Here is a 19,008-nt window from a genome sequence, read left to right as displayed (position 1 = left end):
CTGGCTAATGAGTAGCATGTCTGGACCTAGAACAGTCTTGCCCTGTAAGTGTAACAGTGTAGGTCGCTCTGCCTTCTCCCTCCCACGCCTCAGCTGTCTCCTGACTGGTAGGAGCGTTTCGGATCTCTGGCTGTGAGGTCTCAATGCAGGGTGCTGTGAAGGAGGCTGGAGTCTCACTCTGTCACTAAGAAGTCAGGGAATCTCGTGGGGCTGGGGATGGGTCGTTCCATCAGTGTGATTTGTGCTTGTGAATGTAGTGGGAGTCCTTCAGCTTCTTCCTTCTAGCAGGGGAAATTATCACCCCATTGCCCTCACTTGGATTTAGATCATTGAATCATTGCTCAGAGACGATCACTTTAGCTTGTTTGTCTTTACTCCTTCTAGCTGACCCTCACACAGACTGTATCAGAATAAGCTGGTCTGAATCCAGGGCCTCAGTGGCTGAGATGAGCCAGTCGTGGGAAGAGGGAAACAGCTCCCAACACAGGCAAAGCCTGGCGGGAACTGGAGAGTGGAGTCAGGTGTCAGAGATGGATTATTTCCACTCATGTTTTGCCCCAGGTCCTCGTCGTGTGGGATGAGTAGGACAGGCTGGAACAGGGCGAGCCCAGAGATGCAGTGACTCTGCTTTTGCCTGTTCTCCTCACAGGGTCTCTGCCCCTTTCTCCAAGGGATGAGGCGTTAAGGTTATCAGCCTATTGATTTAAGTATGCAGACTGTTCTTCAGAAAGCTTTTCGAAGTCTTCAGTAAGATGTTGCAAAGGTTTACTTGTTAATGTGAAATACACGCCACACATATAGCATGCACATGTATGCCAGCGCCGAGTTTGGAATGTGTTGACTTTCTTCCACCTGAAGGAGACACTGTGGACTGCTGCATTGAAGGCAGTCGTGGAAATGGAAGCTGTGAAATGGAGACAGCTTGCTTCTTTACATTGGGAATTTAAAACCTGCAATGTTGTGTTTTTTGTTTTATAGGTGTGTCCCCAGATTTTGAGCATCTGAAGCAGACCTCTAAGCACTCCCTGCTGCTCCTCACCCTTTGGAGAGATGTCTGTCACTTACGATGATTCCGTTGGAGTCGAAGTGTCCAGCGACAGCTTCTGGGAGGTAATGCCCATGATTTCTTCTGGATGAATGCAGAGACCAAGCCAGTGGTGCCTGACACCCCCTCTTTATTGACTGGGGCTGGGGTGATGAGATGAACATACACCAAAACCAGCCAGACCTCTGATCTAAGTGGCAGTGAGCATGGCCTAGCTCTCTGTGAGGATGGTAAACTTACCTTGCTAGAAAAGTTTGATAACAGAAGAGGTTCGAGGTGTTCATTAAGGTCTAACCAGTGTGTCCGTTCTCACAGCTTCCTTTCCATGCTCAACCCTGTTGTGACTTGAAATGACATACGCTGGTTACCAGGCTTGGTCTCAGTAGTGGTGTCACTCTCGAGTTTCATAGAAAAATGGGTGGTGGCGACGTGACGCCCGGTTGGCCACGCAGACAAGTGGCCCACAGGCTGAACAAGCGCCCTTGGGCTTCTGGGAGCATCTTCTCGTCTGTCAGTGCCTGCGAATTCCTTTCCTAATCAGACTATGTTGTGGCTTGGGTTCTTTATTTGTTTTTAGTGGAGCCCGTTCTTCCTGAGTCCCACTTATTTCTGTTGTTTTGTCGCTTGGTTGTGTCCGACTCTTTGCGACCCCATGGCTCGCCAGGCTCCTCTGTCCATGGGATTTCCCAGGCAACAGTATTGGAGTGAGTTGTCATTTCCTTCTCTAGGGGATCTTCCCGACCTAGGGATCTTCCCCACATCTCCTGCACTGGCAGGCAGATTCTTTACTGCTGAGCCACTGGGCGCTTACTTCTTACCTGCTGGATAAAACAGAGTCCATGAAATCTTGTTTCTGTGGCTACTTGGGCTTCCCAGGTAGCTCAGTGGTAAAGAATCCGGTTTCCAGTGCAGGAGATGCGAGTTTGATTCTTGGGTGGGGAAGATCCCCTGGAAAAGGAAATGGCAACTCACTCCAGTATTCTTGACTGGGAAATCCCATGGACAGAGGAGCCTGGGTGGGCTACAGTCTGTGGGGTCACAAAAGGGTTGGACATGACTTAGCAACTAAATGTGTGTCAAAATCCCTGGAACCATCCCAGCAGCTGTGGGCTTAGTGGAAAGAGCACTGGCTTTGTAGTTGGAAAGCTCTGGGTTCTGATCACAGCTGTGCCATTACTAGCCATCTGTGTGACCTTGGGCAAGTTGCTTGACTGATCTAAAGGTGACGGGTGAAGGTGAAGTCGCTCAGTTGTGTCCGACTATTTGCAACCCCATGAACTGCAGCCCACCAGGCTCCTCCGTCCATGGGATTCTCCAGGCAAGAATACTGGAGTGGGTTGCCATTTCCTTCTCCAGGGGATCTTCCCGACCCAGGGATCGAACCCAGGTCTCCCGCATTGGAGGCAGACGCTTAGTGTTTTCAGCTCTAAGAGGGATGATGGTAGTCGTCTTCAAGGGAGGCTGCCACCATGAAACAAGAATGGCGACATCGGAGCCCTGTGATGCTTTCCTGAGACAAAAGGCCCAAGTGCTGCAGAGCCCCATGATGGAGCCTGTGGTTTGCTGGAGACAAACGGAGTTCTGTGAACTTAGATTAATTAGGTGTGCGATTTTGTCTAACATCAAATGCTATCAATATTACAGTCTTAACACAGACAAGTGATCACAGGAGCCCAGCTCAAACTTCTCTGAACACTTTTCTTCTCTGTGTACTGGGGGAAAGGTCATCATTGCCTTTTAGCTGACTACTTTCTTAGAAGTCAGTGTTTATTGAGCACCTACTGTGTGCTAGGCCCCATGAGTTCCCATGGGAAGTACGACCACCTGAGTCCCCGTTCCTCAGCAACTTCCTGGTGGGGATCTGGGCTGGAGCTCAGTCTCGGTAGCCAGAGAGGCACGTGGGATCTGGGAAACACCTCAGCAAAGGCAGCAACAGAGCTGTGGGCACACCCCAGCCGCTCAGCAGTGGCGGCTGCTTGGCCTGGTTGGGAGCACTCGCACGGCATGCAGGAGGGTTGGTGGTGCGGCTGGATCAGAACAGGCAGCTCTGAGATGCAGGTGGAGGTGCCTCAGGGACGTGACTGGGATTCAGGACCTGCACGGCCCATAGGCAGGTCTGGGTTCCCAGACAGTTGGGCCCTGGAGCCCGTGGCCTGGTCAGCATCGTGGAAGCCCTCGGGGACCCTGCGCTGACTGCAGAGCCTCCCTGTGAGCTCCTGTGAAGCCAGCCTTTAGAAATGCAGGTCCTCATCCATCTCAATGCTGATCTGAAACTATTGGCAGAATCGTTTACAGTCATGGGGAAACCTGTTTGGGAACTGTGGTAACAGTGCCATTGGCCTCAGTCAGCGCCGGCCTGGAGTGCGGTGGCAGTACAGGGAGGCTAGCGCACACAAAAGGCCTCTTGAGGGATGGACCTGGAGAGGCCAGAGACAGGTTCAGACACAGGCTTTGGGACCAAATGGCCTGGGTGTGACTCCCTGCCTTGTCAATTACTCTGTGTGTGTGTGTGTGTGTGTGTGTAGCTTTAGGCAAGTTACTACTTTTTCTTATCCTCAAATTTCCCAATCTGTAAAATGGGGATAATAACAGTAGCCACATCCTAGCATTGTGAGAGTTAGGGAATGAAAGTAAAAGTGAAAGTCACCCAGTCATGTCTGACTGTTTGTGACCCCATGGACTATACAGTCCATGGAATTCTCCAGGCCAGAATACTGGAGTGGTTAGCTGTTCCCTTCTCCAGCGGATCCTCCCAACCCCAGGATCCAACCTTGGTTTCCTGCATTGCAGGCAGATTCTTTACCACCTGAGCCACCAGGGAAGCCCGAGTTAGGGAATGAATACGTGTAAAGTGAACTGGACATGGAACAACAGACTGGTTTCAAATAGGAAAGGGAGTACGTCAAGGCTGTATATTGTCACCCTGCTTATTTAACTTCTATGCAGAGTACATCATGAGAAACGCTGGACTGGAAGAAACACAAGCTGGAATCAAGATTGCAGGGAGAAATATCAATAATCTGAAATATTCAGATGATACCACCCTCATGGCAGAAAGTGAAGAGGAACTAAAAGCCTCTTGATGAAAGTGAAACAGGAGAGTGAAAAAGTTGGCTTAAAGCTCAACATTCAGAAAACAAAGATCATGGCATCCGGTCCCATCACTTCATGGCAAATAGATGGGGAAACAGTGGAAACAGTGTCAGACTTTATTTTTGGGGGCTCCAAAATCACTGCAGATGGTGATTGCAGCCATAAAATTAAAAGATGCTTACTCCTTGGAAGAAAAGTTATGACCAACCTAGATAGCACATTCAAATGCAAAGACATTACTTTGCCGACTAAGGTCCATCTAGTCAAGGCTATGGTTTTCCAGTAGTCATGTATGGATGTGAGAGTTGGACTGTGAAGAAGGCTGAGTGCCGAAGAATTGATGCTTTTGAAGTGTAGTGTTGGAGAAGACTCTTGAGAGTCCCTTGGACTATAAGGAGATCCAACCAATCCATTCTGAAGGAGATCAGCCCTGGGATTTCTTTGGAAGGAATGATGCTGAAGCTGAAACTCCAGTACTTTGGCCACCTCATTGAAGAGTTGACTCATTGGAAAAGACTCTGATGCTGGGAGGGATTGAGGGCAGGAGGAGAAGGGGACGACAGAGGATGAGATGGCTGGATGGCATCACTGACTCGATGGACATGAGTCTGAGTGAACTCCGGGAGATGGTGATGGACAGGGAGGCCTGGCGTGCTGCGATTCATGGGGTCGCAAAGAGTCAGACACGACTGAGCGACTGAACTGAACTGAAAGTCGTGTCAGGCATCAAAACAGGTGCCGGCTGGGAGCTCTGTCCCTCTGATGCGGGGGTGGGGGTCATCACACACACACACGTATAATCTGTTCCTGTAGGGGTGTTGGTCAGCACTGTCTTCATAACCCAGTTGATGTCAGAAACTTTAGTAGCTAAATATAGTTCTATTATAGAAGTCTTCAGCTGCTTGTTAAAAAAATAAAATGTAGGTGAAAGTTGCAGTGTGTATTGTCAGCATACATTAAGTCAAGTGGCTTGAACCAGCACTGTCACTGATGTAAACCCCTAGGCTCCCTGTTGACTGCAGTGTCAGTAGACGAGAACATCTTTGTCCCAGGGATACAAAGGCAGATGGGTTTATTGTCCAGACAGGCTCTGCTCGTCTGGCGGCACTGTCCCTGACAGCGCTCTTCAGCTCGCACAGAGCAGCAGTGCCTCTCCCCGCTCCCGCCCGCCTTGACGGTCGTGCCCTGAGTGGCGTTGTGATTGCTCAACCGAACCAGCTCTGAGTGACCCAAGTGCATGCCCCCAGCTGCACGTCTCCAGGCTGCCGGCAAGGTCCCTCTTTCCTGTGGAAGGCCGCTTCTCACTGGTGTGACCCCATAGGACTGTTGTACAAATCTAAGGAAAGCACTGACGTCTCGAGGTGGAAAGCCTTTTGTGCCTGATTTTACCCCCTTCCACTACAAGGTGCTAATAACTGAACAGCCCAGCACATAGCTGGGTCATGCTGGCTCCTTTTGCATGCTGGCTGTGTGCCTGCACAGGAGGGACGTGGCCCTTCCCTGCAGGAGCCTGTGGCTGTGACATTCGGAAGCAAGCTCCCTGAGACAGGAGAGACAGGGATCATTGTGCCAGGCGCTGTAGAATTTGCTAGGGCACACGGGGGCCAGTGGGGCTCCGCCTGGAGGAGGGGGCAGGAAAGGTGGCATGGAAGATGGGCAGGGTCAGTGCTAAGCACTCAGATGTTCACCAGATGGACGAATGAACAAGGGGCGCTCTTGGGAGGAGGAGGGATTACTCACATGGACATATCAGGCAGTTAGTAGTTAGTTGGGACACTTTCTGTATCCCCAACACTGCAACACTGTAGGAAACGATTCAGAAGTGAGGAGGGTGGGGGGCTGATCCCCACAATGGAGGAGCTGGAGGAGAAAGGACGGTGGCTTCCATGGAGAGCGAGGGCAGTGAGGTCAAGCTGCAGCTCTGCCCTTGGTGTCATGGCGTTCAGAGAGGGGCCCGCTGCTGGCCTCACCAGAGAAGGTGTGTGGGGCAGGTGGGGCTGGGAGCCAGAGGAGGGACAGCATTCTAGGCCAGAGCAGCGTCTGGAGATTGCAGTGAGCATGGTCATGCAGAGGCTGAGGGTCTTGACCTCTTTGGAGCCAAGGGCCTGTTTGGGGGCTGAGCAGTCATGTGGGTACAGATAGGTTGAGGCTGAGTGGAGGTGGTTCCCCAAGAGGGTGACTCCATTAGCCGCCAATTGGCTGGAGTTGGAGCCTGGTCCATCCTGCCCACAGGCTTCCCAGCGGGGCATGGGTGGGTCGGTTGCTTCTGGCAAGTCCTCTAGCTCCCTCAGGGAATCTGCAGGCGCACCCCCATGTCTCCAGTTCCAGGCCCTGCCTTGGGTCCCCTCTCCAGCTCTGGAGGCTGGGGCACAGGAATAGCCGAGGCTGCAGGCCAGGGCGCTTTCCCAGTGCCATCGGGGAAGCCTGGCTGCCCTCTGCCCTGGCAGGTTCTGGGAACATGACAGCGGGTTTGGGCCAGGCCTCAGTCTCTGAGGGCTCCTGAGGGCCCGGCTAGGAGAGCAGACTGCTGATTTCTGCGTCCCAGCCCTGCAGCTGGCTCACATCCCTGAAGAGGAGCCCTGTTCAGCTGTGAGCAGTGGTGCCGTTAGAGCTCAGGCCTCCCCGGATGACGCCAGGCTGGGGCTGGCCTGTGAGCACTCTCCATGGGCACAGGGAGCCTTGGAGAAGAGTATTTTGGAGATGAAGAGCACATAAATGTCTTGCTGTAGAGCATTAGCCCCAAGGAGTTGCCGCACGACTAGTGTTTGCCGGCTGCTTCAGAGAAGGTTCTCTCTGCAGTTCCTCTCAGACTTCAGCACTGTGGACTTGGCACAGCACATGAGAACATCTCCTCGGGCATCACGGTTTTGTCTGGAAAGCCGTCCGTGTAGGATGGGATGCCCTGTTCCCATCCTTGGAGACCAGTTTTGTAAGTAACATTTAGAAGATGCTGCTGCCCCAGGTTCATGGATTCCGTAAAGCCTGATTTGGCATCTACCACAATCCAGGCCCTGGGCTAAGTCCTGGGGTCCCAAAATGAGTGCACAGTCTTGGGACCCCAGAGCCAACATTCGCCGTGGCGGGCAGTCCCAGGCGGCAGCGCGGGTGCTGTGAGTGGAAGCGGGAGGGGGTGAAAGTGATGTCTCCTTGCCTCTGGGCAGCAGTGGTCCTTCCACGTGTCCTCTGCCTCCTCCTGCCCACACACACAGATCTGGGGGGCCCACCCTGCACAGCAGCCCTACTGCAGGGGTGTCGGCCTCCTTGTCCCGCAGTGTTCGGGACAGAGCACCCAGCAGGCTGCTGGCTTGCCTTTATTTCACCACAGTTTCCAAATAGATCCATCGATTCATTCTTACGAGCAAGCCCTGGTATCTGTTGAGCCATGACCAAGGCTTAGGGCACCAGCCTCCCCGTTCCACAGGATGTTCCACCTGTTGTCCTCCCTGCAGCCAAGACAACCCATCAGAAAAGCTACCCTGCGTGATTCTTGCCCTGTGTGGGAAGCTTCACTTTTCTGCGTTGCCTTCAAAGTGAAACCGTGAGTTTTGTGTGGCTAGGACTTGAGCACGTGCTGGGAGCTGCTGGACGCCAGGAGCTCTGCCCCGGGCTCCAGCCACACTGAACAGTGACTTTTGCCACCCCCTGCACCCCACACCTGGGTGTGTGCACACCGCCAGGCCATCGAGCTGTGTGCATGTAAGCGATGTGTTTCCGGTCTGTGTGCTTCTGTGAGTTCTAACCCAGGGTGAAGAGTTTAGTGAAAACCAGTGATAGGGGCTGGCACTGTTGCACACTTGCTCTGTGCCAGGCCCCTGCCCTGCTTTCCATGGGCGCTCGCAGTCCTCACCACTGCCTCTGCAATTGTAAGCTCCACTTTACAGGGGGGGAAACTGAGGCCCGGGTGGGGATTGTGCCAGCTGGGGGCTCAAGCTGCTGCTCTCTAGAATGCACTCCTGCCTCTGCTTGCAGCCGCCTGGGAGCCAGAAGAGACGTGTTCACTTGCAGAGATGCCACATACTCAAATGTCTCTGCTTCGGCGTGAAGTCGCCCCTTGTCTGGGTTCAGCCCTGGCGCCAGCATTCATTGCTGTAAAACCCTGAGGGCTCAGAGGAAAGAGACGACCTGCTCAGAGTCCTAGGAGGAACACGGCGTTGCTAATCCCTGCTTCCCAGGGAGGACGTGAGGACTAGAGATAGTGTCTGCAGGGCCAGGGGCCAAATGACTCCCGAGCCCAACTGGTCCTAACGTGTCTCCTCTTCACGTGTGAACAGCACACCTGTGGAGACAGGTGAAGGCAGACAAATCAGGTGGTCTTTCCTCCGCTCACTGCAGGCTTGTACCTCCCCTGTCTAAACACCATTGTTCTAAACGCCCGGTAAAGAATCACTCCATTTTTTCCTGGAAAGGATTGACCAGTCAAGATTTTTTGCCAACAAGCTTATCCTCTGAAGATTAATTTTTATTTTCTCACTTGATTTCAGTGATGGCAAAAGTAACTTGTGTAAGCCCTGTGGGAGAAAACATTTTCTATTTCTACTCAGTAACAAACAGAAATGCATGCTTTTAGAACTGGAGAAGTCCTGAGAGCTCAAGCAGCCTGTGGTGGCTTAGCCCCATTGAGACATCTTTATACAAAAGTGTAGTGTGGGTGCAGTGAGCTTAGTGCTGAGGGACCCAGGTACAGAGGTGGGGTGAAGGAGCTGTGTCCTTTGGGGCAGGGTTTTTTGTCTTTTTTAAACAGGAGTCATGAAAGGTGGACTGGGGGCCCAGGAAGCCACTGGGGGCCACTGAGGAAGCAGAAGTTGAGGAGGGGAGGCATGCAAGGGGGTGCTACCTGGAGGAGCTGCTGTTCTCACTTTTCCAGTCTGACAATTTCTATGCTAGATCATTTGGCTTTTCACCCTGGGTGTTCTTTCACTGCTGGAGTTTCTGCCAGAAGCAGCTTGGGCTTCAGCGAGCCCTTACTAACAGAGCTGGAACCGATCTCACTGTCTGGGTTGGCAGCAGCTCTCACAGCAAGGAGGTGCCACTCATACAGTGCCTGCTGGAGTGCGGGGGGAATGGAAGAGGGCAGTGAGCTGTCACCAGGCAGCCAAGTGCTCCTGCCACTTCACAGGTTCTTGGCTGAAGGTGTGTGTGTGCACAAACACACGTGCCGGGGAGACAGTGCTCCGTGCAGGGTCTTTGGGGCAGTGGCTCACAGATGGGGCATGTTCTGTGCTCAGGCAAGTCCCCAGGCATCGCTGGGCCTTTATCCTGACATCTGAGCAACGTTTCCTGGAGGGGCAGAGTACAGTGAGCCTGGCCGGCCAGTCTTGAGGAGTTGAGATCTGAAACAAACTTTGTTTAAACACATCTTTCCTCTCTACGTTATTTTGTTCTGTCTTTCAGTTATATATGCAAATTGGAATCTCTCAGTTTCCCCTTCATCCATTTTTCAGTTTGTCATTTTGAGCATTTAGATTAAAGGATGATAATGCAGTCATCTTTAACATTGTTGAAGTTCAGGGTTTGTGCTGTAACACAAAACAGCTAAAGGTGCCTTGCAGGGTAATGAGCCTCATCTTCTTCACCCTCCTACTTGAGTACAAATTCCAGGAACAGGAGGTGAGTCTGGGAAATGTTGGGGGTGAGAACTGAAAACCAGGAGTTGGACCAGAGTGAGGCCCAAGGCAGAGACAGAACCCATGTGGGTCAGAGTTGAGCCAGAGCACACAGGTCGGGCTCGAGGAGGCTGGAAACGGTGCTGTTAATGAACAGCAGCAGTGGCAGGCCACCAAGGAGCCTCCATGTCTGACCCTCTCAGGGCCCTGCCAGGTGAACTGCGTTAATATCCTGTTTTGAGAATAAGGAGCCTGGTCAGGTTTAGGGTAGCGCGGAGGTGAGGAGCTCCAAGACCTTCTGTTCCAGGGCAGAGTGAGTTGGGAGCCCAGATTGAGGGGGAGCTGGAGGCAGGTTGGAGAACTGGGGGTGGGATCCTGTAGAAATGAGGGCACCCAGAGACGGTTTGAGCGCAAGGCACAGAGCTCACGGTTCTCCAAGGACACCCCTCACTCTTTGGTGTTTACAAGCACGTGCCACAGATCTTACGGCCTTAAGATCAGCTGTGACCTCCTGTTAGGAAAGGGAGATTCAGACTAGGGGCTGGGGTAGACTGAAGAAGGGTGCCTGAGAAAGAGGCGCTGCTGGTGTGAACGGATGTGGCGTCTGCTAGTACTCCGCAGATATGAGTGGGAAGCATGGCACAGCAGGGCCGCTCCCGGAGCAGCCCCGCAGCTGCCTGGACACCAGGAACTTAGAAACTGACCTGGGCCTGAATCTGACTGGAAGCCGGAGGAGTGCTGTGAAAGAACCGCAGGGCTCTTCTGCTGGTCTGTGCTTGGCGGAATTACTTGTTCATTTGTCGTCTGTGGAGTGTGTATCTGATGATGTGTTCTGAGAGCTGATTTTTAGCTTTCATGGGGAGAGCTCAAGAACTCATTGGATTGAGAAAAATGAATAAAGGAGCATGACTTACTGCATTGCCTGTGCCTCTCGCTGGGCGCTCAGCAGCTGCTCAGTCCCCTCATGTCTACACAGAATGGAACCTCCGCTCCCAGCACCATTCAGGCACTGAAAACATGTTAGAGTGTGCCCTCTATGCTCCTGGCATGGTGGAGGGAGGAGAATAAAGGCACAGTCCTGCCTGCAAACCCCCCGTGTTGCCACATTTTGCACGTGACAGCAGACACCGCTGCGAGAGTAACAGAGACAGGACCTTCCCGGAGGGGGTGGCATGGCATGGAGCTCATGCCCTGTGGGCCTCAACCTCAAGCCTTCAAAAAGCAGCCTTGCCCCAGAGGTCCCTTCTGCTCTTACCTCAGACTTTGCCCTCCTCCAGGCAGCCCTGACCACCTAGAGTGTTCCTTCCAGAAGTGGCCATCATCTGTAATTGTTACTTGACCCCGAGTCCCACAAAAGCAGAGACCACGACACTTTATTCACCACTGCATCCCTGGTCCCTGGCATGGTGGTTGGCACACAGTAGGTGTTCACCCCATATTTGTGACTGGCAAGAGGGTATTGCCAGACCCTCAATCATTGAGTAATGAGTGCTCCAAGAGGTAGCCAGCCAGCTGGCGGCATTGACAGACTATTCAATTAGAAATCCTGGAATTGTGATGGTCCCTCAGAGATCATCTGATCTGTCTCCTCTCTTCCTGTTGTGTCTGAATGGACAACTTGAAGAAATGGCCAGGATTTATTGTGTGATGGCTCCCCCCATCTAAAAGCACAGGTACAGCTGAAGGGGCAGAAATGCAGGCAGAAAGACCCAGTCATTTCTGTCAGGGCAGGGCCAGTTCTTTGTGGCTCCCCTAGTGAGAGGAGGTGGAAGGAAAGTGGCCTCATCAGAGAGGGCCAGGACCTGATGAATTCAAACAAGACAGCCAAGGCCCACTCAGCCCAACTCTGCAGGCCTGTAATTAAGGAATTCCTGAAGGCTTGTCTTTCAAGGTGGCTGAGAAAACCCTGGAGCCTTGGGCGTCCTGGAGCAGCTTCAGGTGAAGCATTTGCCTCCGGCTCTGTGCTCTTGCCTGGAGGGCCACCATCAGCAGCTTTTCTTCCTTGTCCAGTCAGCTTGGCACAGCTGGCTCACTCTTGGACCTGCCTCTCCAGGGTGTAGAGAGGGCAATTGTCTTGGGCCTGCAGGGTCACTGGTTAAAGGGCATAAGCATTCTGAGGATAAAATCAAGGTCGTCTGTGGCCTTTCCTGGAACCTGCAGGGCTGGTTGGAAGCAGACATATCACCTGTGATTTACCCGGTAAGCCTGGGCTCTGCACCCTCTCTCGCCTCAGCCTGGGGAAGTTTCTGGAAGGTGGGATCTGCCTCCTTTTGACCGCATGACTATGAGTGACTTTGCTTCTTCAAACCTGTTTCCTTTTCTGTAAGATCTCACTACCTGCGACCGTCACAGGATTACATGAGGTGACATGTGGAGCTGTGAGCTCGCTGCCTAGCAGAGTATAGGTGTGCTCTATTATGATGCCGCCGCTGATGGGAAACCTCTGTGCGGGGCCCGTTACCACGGGGCCTGCAGTCCAGCTGGCCAGGGAGCACCGCACGCGCCATTGTGACCTGTGTGAGGCAGGCTGCAGCTGCAGAGCATGGGGACAGTGTTGGGAAGGGCCCGTGTGGCCCCCACGTGGGTCAGCCAGCAGGACCCCGTGGCGGGGAGTTGGTGTCGCCTGTCTGCGGGGGCAGGCGACCTTGTCCCTGGGATTTTCCAGGCAAGAATAACTGGAGTGGGTTGCTGTTTCCTTCTGCAGTGTATGCTTAGTGACTTAATTGCTGCCTGGCTGTCCCAGGCTTGCCCCAGGCTGTTTTTCCACCAGTGTATTCAGAAGGGGTCCTGTGTGCACAGCTCCACCCCGCACTGGGCATTTCCCGCTCTCTCGGTGTGCCTATCTGTTGAAGTAAAGAACTGTCTTGCTGCTCTCAGGGGCATTCCTCCAAGTCCGACGAGCATGAGCATCTCGCTCAGGCCATTAGGAAGGCCTGCGGACTTCCACGTCTCTCTGAAGTTACCACTTCACACCTTTGCCCATCTCCCCCAGGGGCCTCTCTTTCATGTTGTATTAATATATAGAATTTCCTGGGATATTCCAGATTTTAGTCCCTTGTCAACATTGACTACTTGCCAACTAGTAGTCAGCATTTGTGGAGAAGGCAATGGCACCCCACTTCAGTACTCTTGCCTGGAAAATCCCATGGACAGAGGAGCCTGGTAGGCTGCAGTCCATGGGGTCGCTAAGAGTCAGACACGACTGAGCGACTTCACTTTCACTTTTCACTTTCATGCACTGGAGAAGGAAATGGCAACCCACTCCAGTGTTCTTGCCTGGAGAATCCCAGGGACGGGGGAGCCTGGTGGGCTGCCGTCTATGGGGTCGCAAAGAGTCGGACACGACTGAAGCGACTTAGCAGCAGCAGCAGCAGCAGCAGCAGTCAGCATTTAAATCTGTTAACTTTGTCCATGTTGTTGGTTTCAGAACAGAAATCCTTAATTTGTGTGTGAGTGTGTGTATACTTACAGCTTTTACTTCTGAAATTTTGCTTAAGGGATCCTCTGCTGCCCTAAGTCACAAGGGTGTTTGTCTCCATTTTCTTCTAGTCTCTCTCTGGTTTAACATTTCACATTTTTATTGAGTGCCGAGACCCAGTGAGTGGAAGACAAAGGTCCATACTGTTAGGGCACAGTCAGAAGGTGCGTGGGGTTGTGTCCTGTGGGCTCTGGTCTGCACACAGGCAGAGGGACTGGCTAGGGGAGGGCAGGGTGGCCCGGGGTATGTGTTGTGCATCGAGTCAGCAGTGAGATGGCCAAAAGCTTCCTTGGGCTCCTGGGGACGCCCAGACTCCACCGGGATTCTTTGTGGTATTGAGCCACGGGCGTGAAGGTTCAAGTCTCAACGCTGAGGCAGCACAGGGTGGGAGAGCATGAGCTTTGGGGTGTTCTGCCCCATTCTCTTCTCGGGGCACTGGATTCACCCTGGAGCTTTGGTTGTAATCAGGTAATTTGTCTGGGAAATGGGCTTGATGGTCACCAACCAAAGAGAAGGGTAAAAGGAGCAAAGTGGAAGATGTCTGTGACGGGACCCTATAGGTCCCCTGACCTGTTGGCCCACGATTCCCATGGTAACTGAGCCGACACTGGGGGTGGATAGGTGGCAGGAGCTGTGCACCGCGTTCACGTTCCCGCGCATCCACTCGGGATCCTGGGGGCTCTCACTGACCTGCTTCCAAATCCTCCAGCCTCCCTGTTTCCTTTGGCGCCCGTGTTCCACAGAAAGGAGCTGGCCAAGGTAAACCAGCTGTGAAGTAAGAGAAGCAAGCCTTCTCCAGTGTCCTTGTGAGAGTCAGCTCCAGACTGTTTACACCCAGAGGAGGCATGAGGAACTGGTGCAACCTGTTTGAACCACCCTTCCCAGCACCCCTGTAATTACAAGCCCGTTGGGTTTCAGGCAGAGTCCACCGTCTCTGCTCTGATCCCCGATTATGCAGATGTTTCTGTCAACTCCAGCCTCAGACTCAGTTTAGCTGACCCAGATAAACCAAGGCTCATCTGACGCTGGGTTCTCAGGCCTGGGGGCTGAGGAGAGCCAGACACACAGGCAGCCCAGAGCCCCAGTGGGGGCCTGTGGGTAGGAAGGGTAGAGTGGCTGAGATGCACTTAGGACAGCGGGCAGGTTGGGTTTCCGGGGAGCCCCAGGCAGGACCAGGCAATTGGGTGGAGGGAGGCGGGAGTGTGGTTTCTGGGGAGCTCTGGTCAGGAGGGGTTCTGCTCCTTCGGCCTGGTAAGTCCAGCCTGTGGGAACCACCACCTGCAGTGCCCAGGAGCCGAGTCCTGCTGCCTCTGTCCGCCCCCACCTGCCTCCTGGAGGACAGCCTGGTTCCTTTCTCCTGCTTTCCTGCTCTGGTCCCCACTGCTGTGCCCCGGAGTCAGCAGGCTACTCAGACCTACCCTCCAGGGCTTCCCCCTCCCGCACCCCAGTGTTCCCTGAGCACAGCACCCCTCAGGATGATGGCCCGACCCTCAAGATTTTTCACTGTCTGACTGACCCCATCTCCCAGGCATCCCACTGCACCCAGCCCCCTGCTGAGTCCCTAGTCGTCCCCCTGCATTCTGTGTCCCACGTGCAGGTTCTAATGAACTCTCAAGGCCAGGTCTCCATGCTGCCAGACATCTTCATTGCCCTCTTCTGTGTGGTCTGTGGAGGTGGAGACGGTGATACCTGATGAATGTCCCTGTGTGTGGACTAAAGTGATAGCCTGTCTCCAGCCCACATGCAGCCTTTGCCTTGAGCAGAGGGCAGCAGGCAGATGTCGCAGGAGTGTCTGGGCGCCCGTTGTCGTGAACACTCCCCTGTCCCCTTGGCCCCAGCAGTGCCAGCACTTAAACCTGAAACGCATGCTTTCATAAACATCCTCCTCATTCCTTGCTGCTTTTCCGATTTCTAGAGTTGTCATTTAAAGATGTGTGATATGTGCCAATGCGAAGGGCTGTACCTATGTGTACCTTGTTAAGAAATATCTTTTCCTTTTCCCTAAAGCTTTTCCCAAGGGTTTTGAAAAGCAAAGAGGTGGACAGGTTTCTGGGAGCCAATGTATTTTAATATTGATTGCCGATTTGAATATTGTTGGTAACAGTGAGATGAAAACCAGGTCTGCATCGTAGCTTCATGTCGGCTGTCAAGTCTGGCGAGCTGTCACTGTCTTAGCTCTTTTTGCCACCAGTTCAGCAATACCAAGTTTGTGTTTTGTTGGTTATGTTTTTCATCCTGCTGTAAATTTCAAAATGACAGCAAGGCCCTATTTTAAGGGAAGTGAACATGTGAAGTCACTTCTGACTGGTTGTAAAATGCTTGCTTTCTCCTTCCTAAAAAGGGGCCACTAAAGGATGGAGTTGGAAGCTCAGGTTCAGCGTCTGTGTCTTGGTGAGCTGCTGTTCCCCAGGATTCTGGTTCCCATGGGAGTGGAGCCATCTCAGCCTATCCAGAGCTCTGGCCTCAAAGACAGCTTTTCCTGAAGGGGCCACAGTTCCCTGCTCTCCCGATGCCCGTCTCCGTGTGTTCTTTTTGCAAGGGCTTCCTGCCGCTCCACTGTAGCCTCTTCCTCACCTGACTATCTCAACACGAGATGGAGGAACTCAGGTTGTTTGAACTGTTCATAAGTCAGAAGTGCACAGCAGAGAGAGGACTGTGCCCTTTTCAGTGGAAGTCGGTACTAGCCTTCCATGTTCTCTAGGAACTTCCAGATTGACCCTAAACAGAGATGAAATATGACAGTGCTCAGCCAGGCACAGACTTTTAGAAATTGCAAAACTGGAAAAAAGGTGACTATGGTTTTTAAAGATAGTGGGAAGAAAGGGTTGCAAATACAGTAGATTATTTTCCTGTCGTGTTTCCTCAAGGGCTTCAGTATCAGCTACATGATGTCCTTTCTATGCAGCAGCTCTGGGAATGAGACACAGGAACACTTCAATGTTTCACTCCACATTAGCCACTAATATTTTCTCAAGTACTCTTCTGTTATTTATAATTTAGATAATCTAACTCTCCTCTCATGTGAGAAAAAGTAGTCAAGCCTCTCCTTGGCCCTTGTCAAAGCTGATAGAGTCTGAGCTTTGCCATCAAGCCCTGACCTGGAAGCATGTGGAAAACTCTCAGCAGCAGCCCAGCCTCTAGGGCTGCAACTGTGGGGTCCTGACAAACTGCAACTTCCTTGAGCCTTGGTGTCCTCATCTTAACATGGGGACAGTTATTGCTGCTCATTAAGGCAGAGGCAGTATTTGGCGTGTAAAATACCTCCTATGGTGCTTGACATGTGGTGGGTGCAGTAGGTGGGAAATAGTATTTGTTGCTCTAATTGCAAAGTAATAATAATCCAGCATATGGTGACATCAAGGCAGTAGACAACTTGCTGCTGCTGCTGCTAAGTCGCTTCAGTCGTGTCCGACTCTATGCGACCCCATAGACAGCAGCCCACCAGGCTCCTCTGTCTCTGGGATTCTCCAGGCAAGAATACTGAGAACCTGATAATTCCAGTAATGCTCCAAAAGTCTTTAGCCAGGGGTCTGTAATGTTAATTATAAAATTACTTTAATTGGAGCTACTAAAAAATTGTTTCTATTGTTTTCATCTTTCTAGTTAGACATTCCCTACTTTGGGAAGCTGTCCCTGTCCCTCAGTCTGTGAGATCCCCCTTGGGTGCCCTCAGCCCCTCACTTCCCTCCCGCACAACCCTTCTCACGCTGGTCTGCTTCCCTCCCTTGGCCCATGGGCCATGCAGAAGCTCCGAATCTCGGTTTTGTCTGCTCCTGCCAGTGGTAGCTTGTCATCTAACAATGCAGGGGGCCTTTGAAGTGGGAGGGGCGCAAGCACTCAAAAGCCGGCTGGCGTGGAGGTCTGGCGCTCACAGCGTGGCTCTGTCTCCTAGGTCGGGAACTACAAGCGGACGGTGCGGCGGATCGACGATGGCCACCGCCTGTGCACCGACCTCATGAACTGCCTGCATGAGCGGGCACGCATTGAGAAGGCGTACGCGCAGCAGCTCACCGAATGGGCCCGGCGCTGGAGGCAGCTTGTGGACAAGGGTAGGGAGGCCACCATGGGGCGTCTGGGGCAAACCGTCCACCCTCTCTGAGCCAGTTTCCTCTCTTGGAAGATCAGGGCAGGAGTTTGTCTCACAGTCTGGGAGCTGTGATTTTCTCCCAGCAGCACAGGCCAAGTGAGCTTTCCTCCCCTTTCCTGGGGACACAGGACTCCTGTCCTCCAGCAGCATCCGAGCCTCCCGTGGCAGTCCTTGTCAGCAGAGGACATGCTGCGCTTGCTGAGTTAACTCAGAGCAGCTCCATCGAGGCCCAGACTCTAGTAGCCTCCTGTCCAGTCAAGGGCCTTGCTGCTCAGCACCATGGTTTCTGGCACCAAGACTGCATATTTGTAAGTTCAGCCAAGTAGCCAGTCAGGCAAGACTCAATGGTGACATCCGGCAAAGTTGAACTGGTCTCCTACATTGCAGACAGATTCTTTACCGACTGAGCCACCAGGGAAACCCATTATATGATGCAGGTTTTACCTCCCTTCTGTCTCTCGCAAAACACTCAGACAATTCTAGAGCTCAGTGAGAGCGCTACCATGGATGTGTGGATGGTATTCAGAACGCACTTCCCAGCAGTAGAGGGGAGCTTTATTGACTACAGGATTTCCTGGGAAAGAAGTGGGTTTGTGGGCATTTCTCAGGGTGGGTTTGGAGGGGCTGACCAGGGGAAGCTAGGCCAGGATGAGGGGCCCCCAGGCATCAGGGGTCTAGACTCACTCCCTGTCTTTCCCCGGATGCTGACATGGGCAACCTGGGGAGCAGAGAATAGCACCCTGGTGCAGAGTCGGGTGGCCGTGCGTGGGTGAGGCGTGGCTGGAGTGGGCCGGCTCCTCCAGGAAGCAGTGGCTGTCATTATTTTATTTCCACCTGCCTGAGTCCCTCTCTCAGGATCCAGCTGTCAGCAGTGTCCATACTGCTTACTCAGAGCCTGAGGTTCACAAAGCACTCTTTATTTCCGCCTTTGTGGGTCCTGGTCCCCTCGGCAGGACCAGGAGCTGCTCATCTTGTAGACGTGAGAAGCCAGAGGTCCTGAGGGGCTAACAGTTACTCTCGCACACACACTATATGTCTCTTGTCAGTATCCACTCCAGCAGTCATTGTCCTCTGGGAGCACCCTGAGGGCAGGCCCTGTGTCCTCCTGTTCCATCCTCAGCTTCTGTCACAGCCCATCTCTCTGTCACCTCAGGCCAACTACATCCTCAGCAAAATGACAGGTCAGATTAGGAGTTTCCTTCCTGAGATCAGTGACTGAGGTGACCCGGGCAACCCTCCCTGCTGTCTGGAGAGCTCCATCCAGGCCAGAGCCAGCCAGATTCCTGTCTCCTCCTCTCCTTCCCCAGCCTGGGGCTTCCATTCTGCTGAGGGCTCAGGCCTTCATTCCACAAGCTGTTTCCAGGGCCCAGCTCCTCGTGGAGGGAATGGGCCTCAGGGGAACGTGTGGTCCCACACAGGGGAAGCCAGGAGCCAGCAGGAGCCCGAGGGGTGGGCTCAGACTGGCCTGGCAGAGAGGTCAGTTCACTTCAGAATGCCCTCCTTCAAAGGCCAGCCTCAAGCAAATCAAAACTTCCAAGATGAAGAAACTTCATCTTGGACTTTTTCAAGAGCTCAGTGTCTTTACAAAAAGGAAATCTGTGTAATCCCCCAGTTTCCCTAACAAAAGAAAACAGATCCAGCTTCAGTTCCTTATTCTCTTCTGGATCCCAGGAACTGAAAAAGGAACAGCACTAAGAAAAAT

General features: G+C 52.9%; 1 protein-coding gene across 9 annotated transcripts in view; it reads left to right on the top strand.

Moving 5' to 3' along the window:
- The window catches only part of PACSIN2 (protein kinase C and casein kinase substrate in neurons 2), a 112,333-nt gene that overhangs the window by 75,306 nt on the left and 18,019 nt on the right, over positions 1-19,008 (top strand). For all 9 annotated transcript variants that reach the window (XM_060414287.1, XM_042247841.2, XM_027968177.3 and 6 more), the window contains 2 exons: positions 979-1,110; positions 17,112-17,268. In XM_060414287.1, the coding sequence (XP_060270270.1) occupies positions 1,051-1,110; positions 17,112-17,268 (217 nt within the window). In that variant the 5' untranslated portion in view covers positions 979-1,050. The remainder of the gene's footprint in view (positions 1-978; positions 1,111-17,111; positions 17,269-19,008) is intronic.

This window comes from Ovis aries, chromosome 3, assembly GCF_016772045.2.
Source record: "Ovis aries strain OAR_USU_Benz2616 breed Rambouillet chromosome 3, ARS-UI_Ramb_v3.0, whole genome shotgun sequence".
NCBI classification, from domain to species: Eukaryota; Metazoa; Chordata; class Mammalia; order Artiodactyla; family Bovidae; genus Ovis; species Ovis aries.
This window is presented reverse-complemented; position numbering and strand designations above follow the sequence as displayed.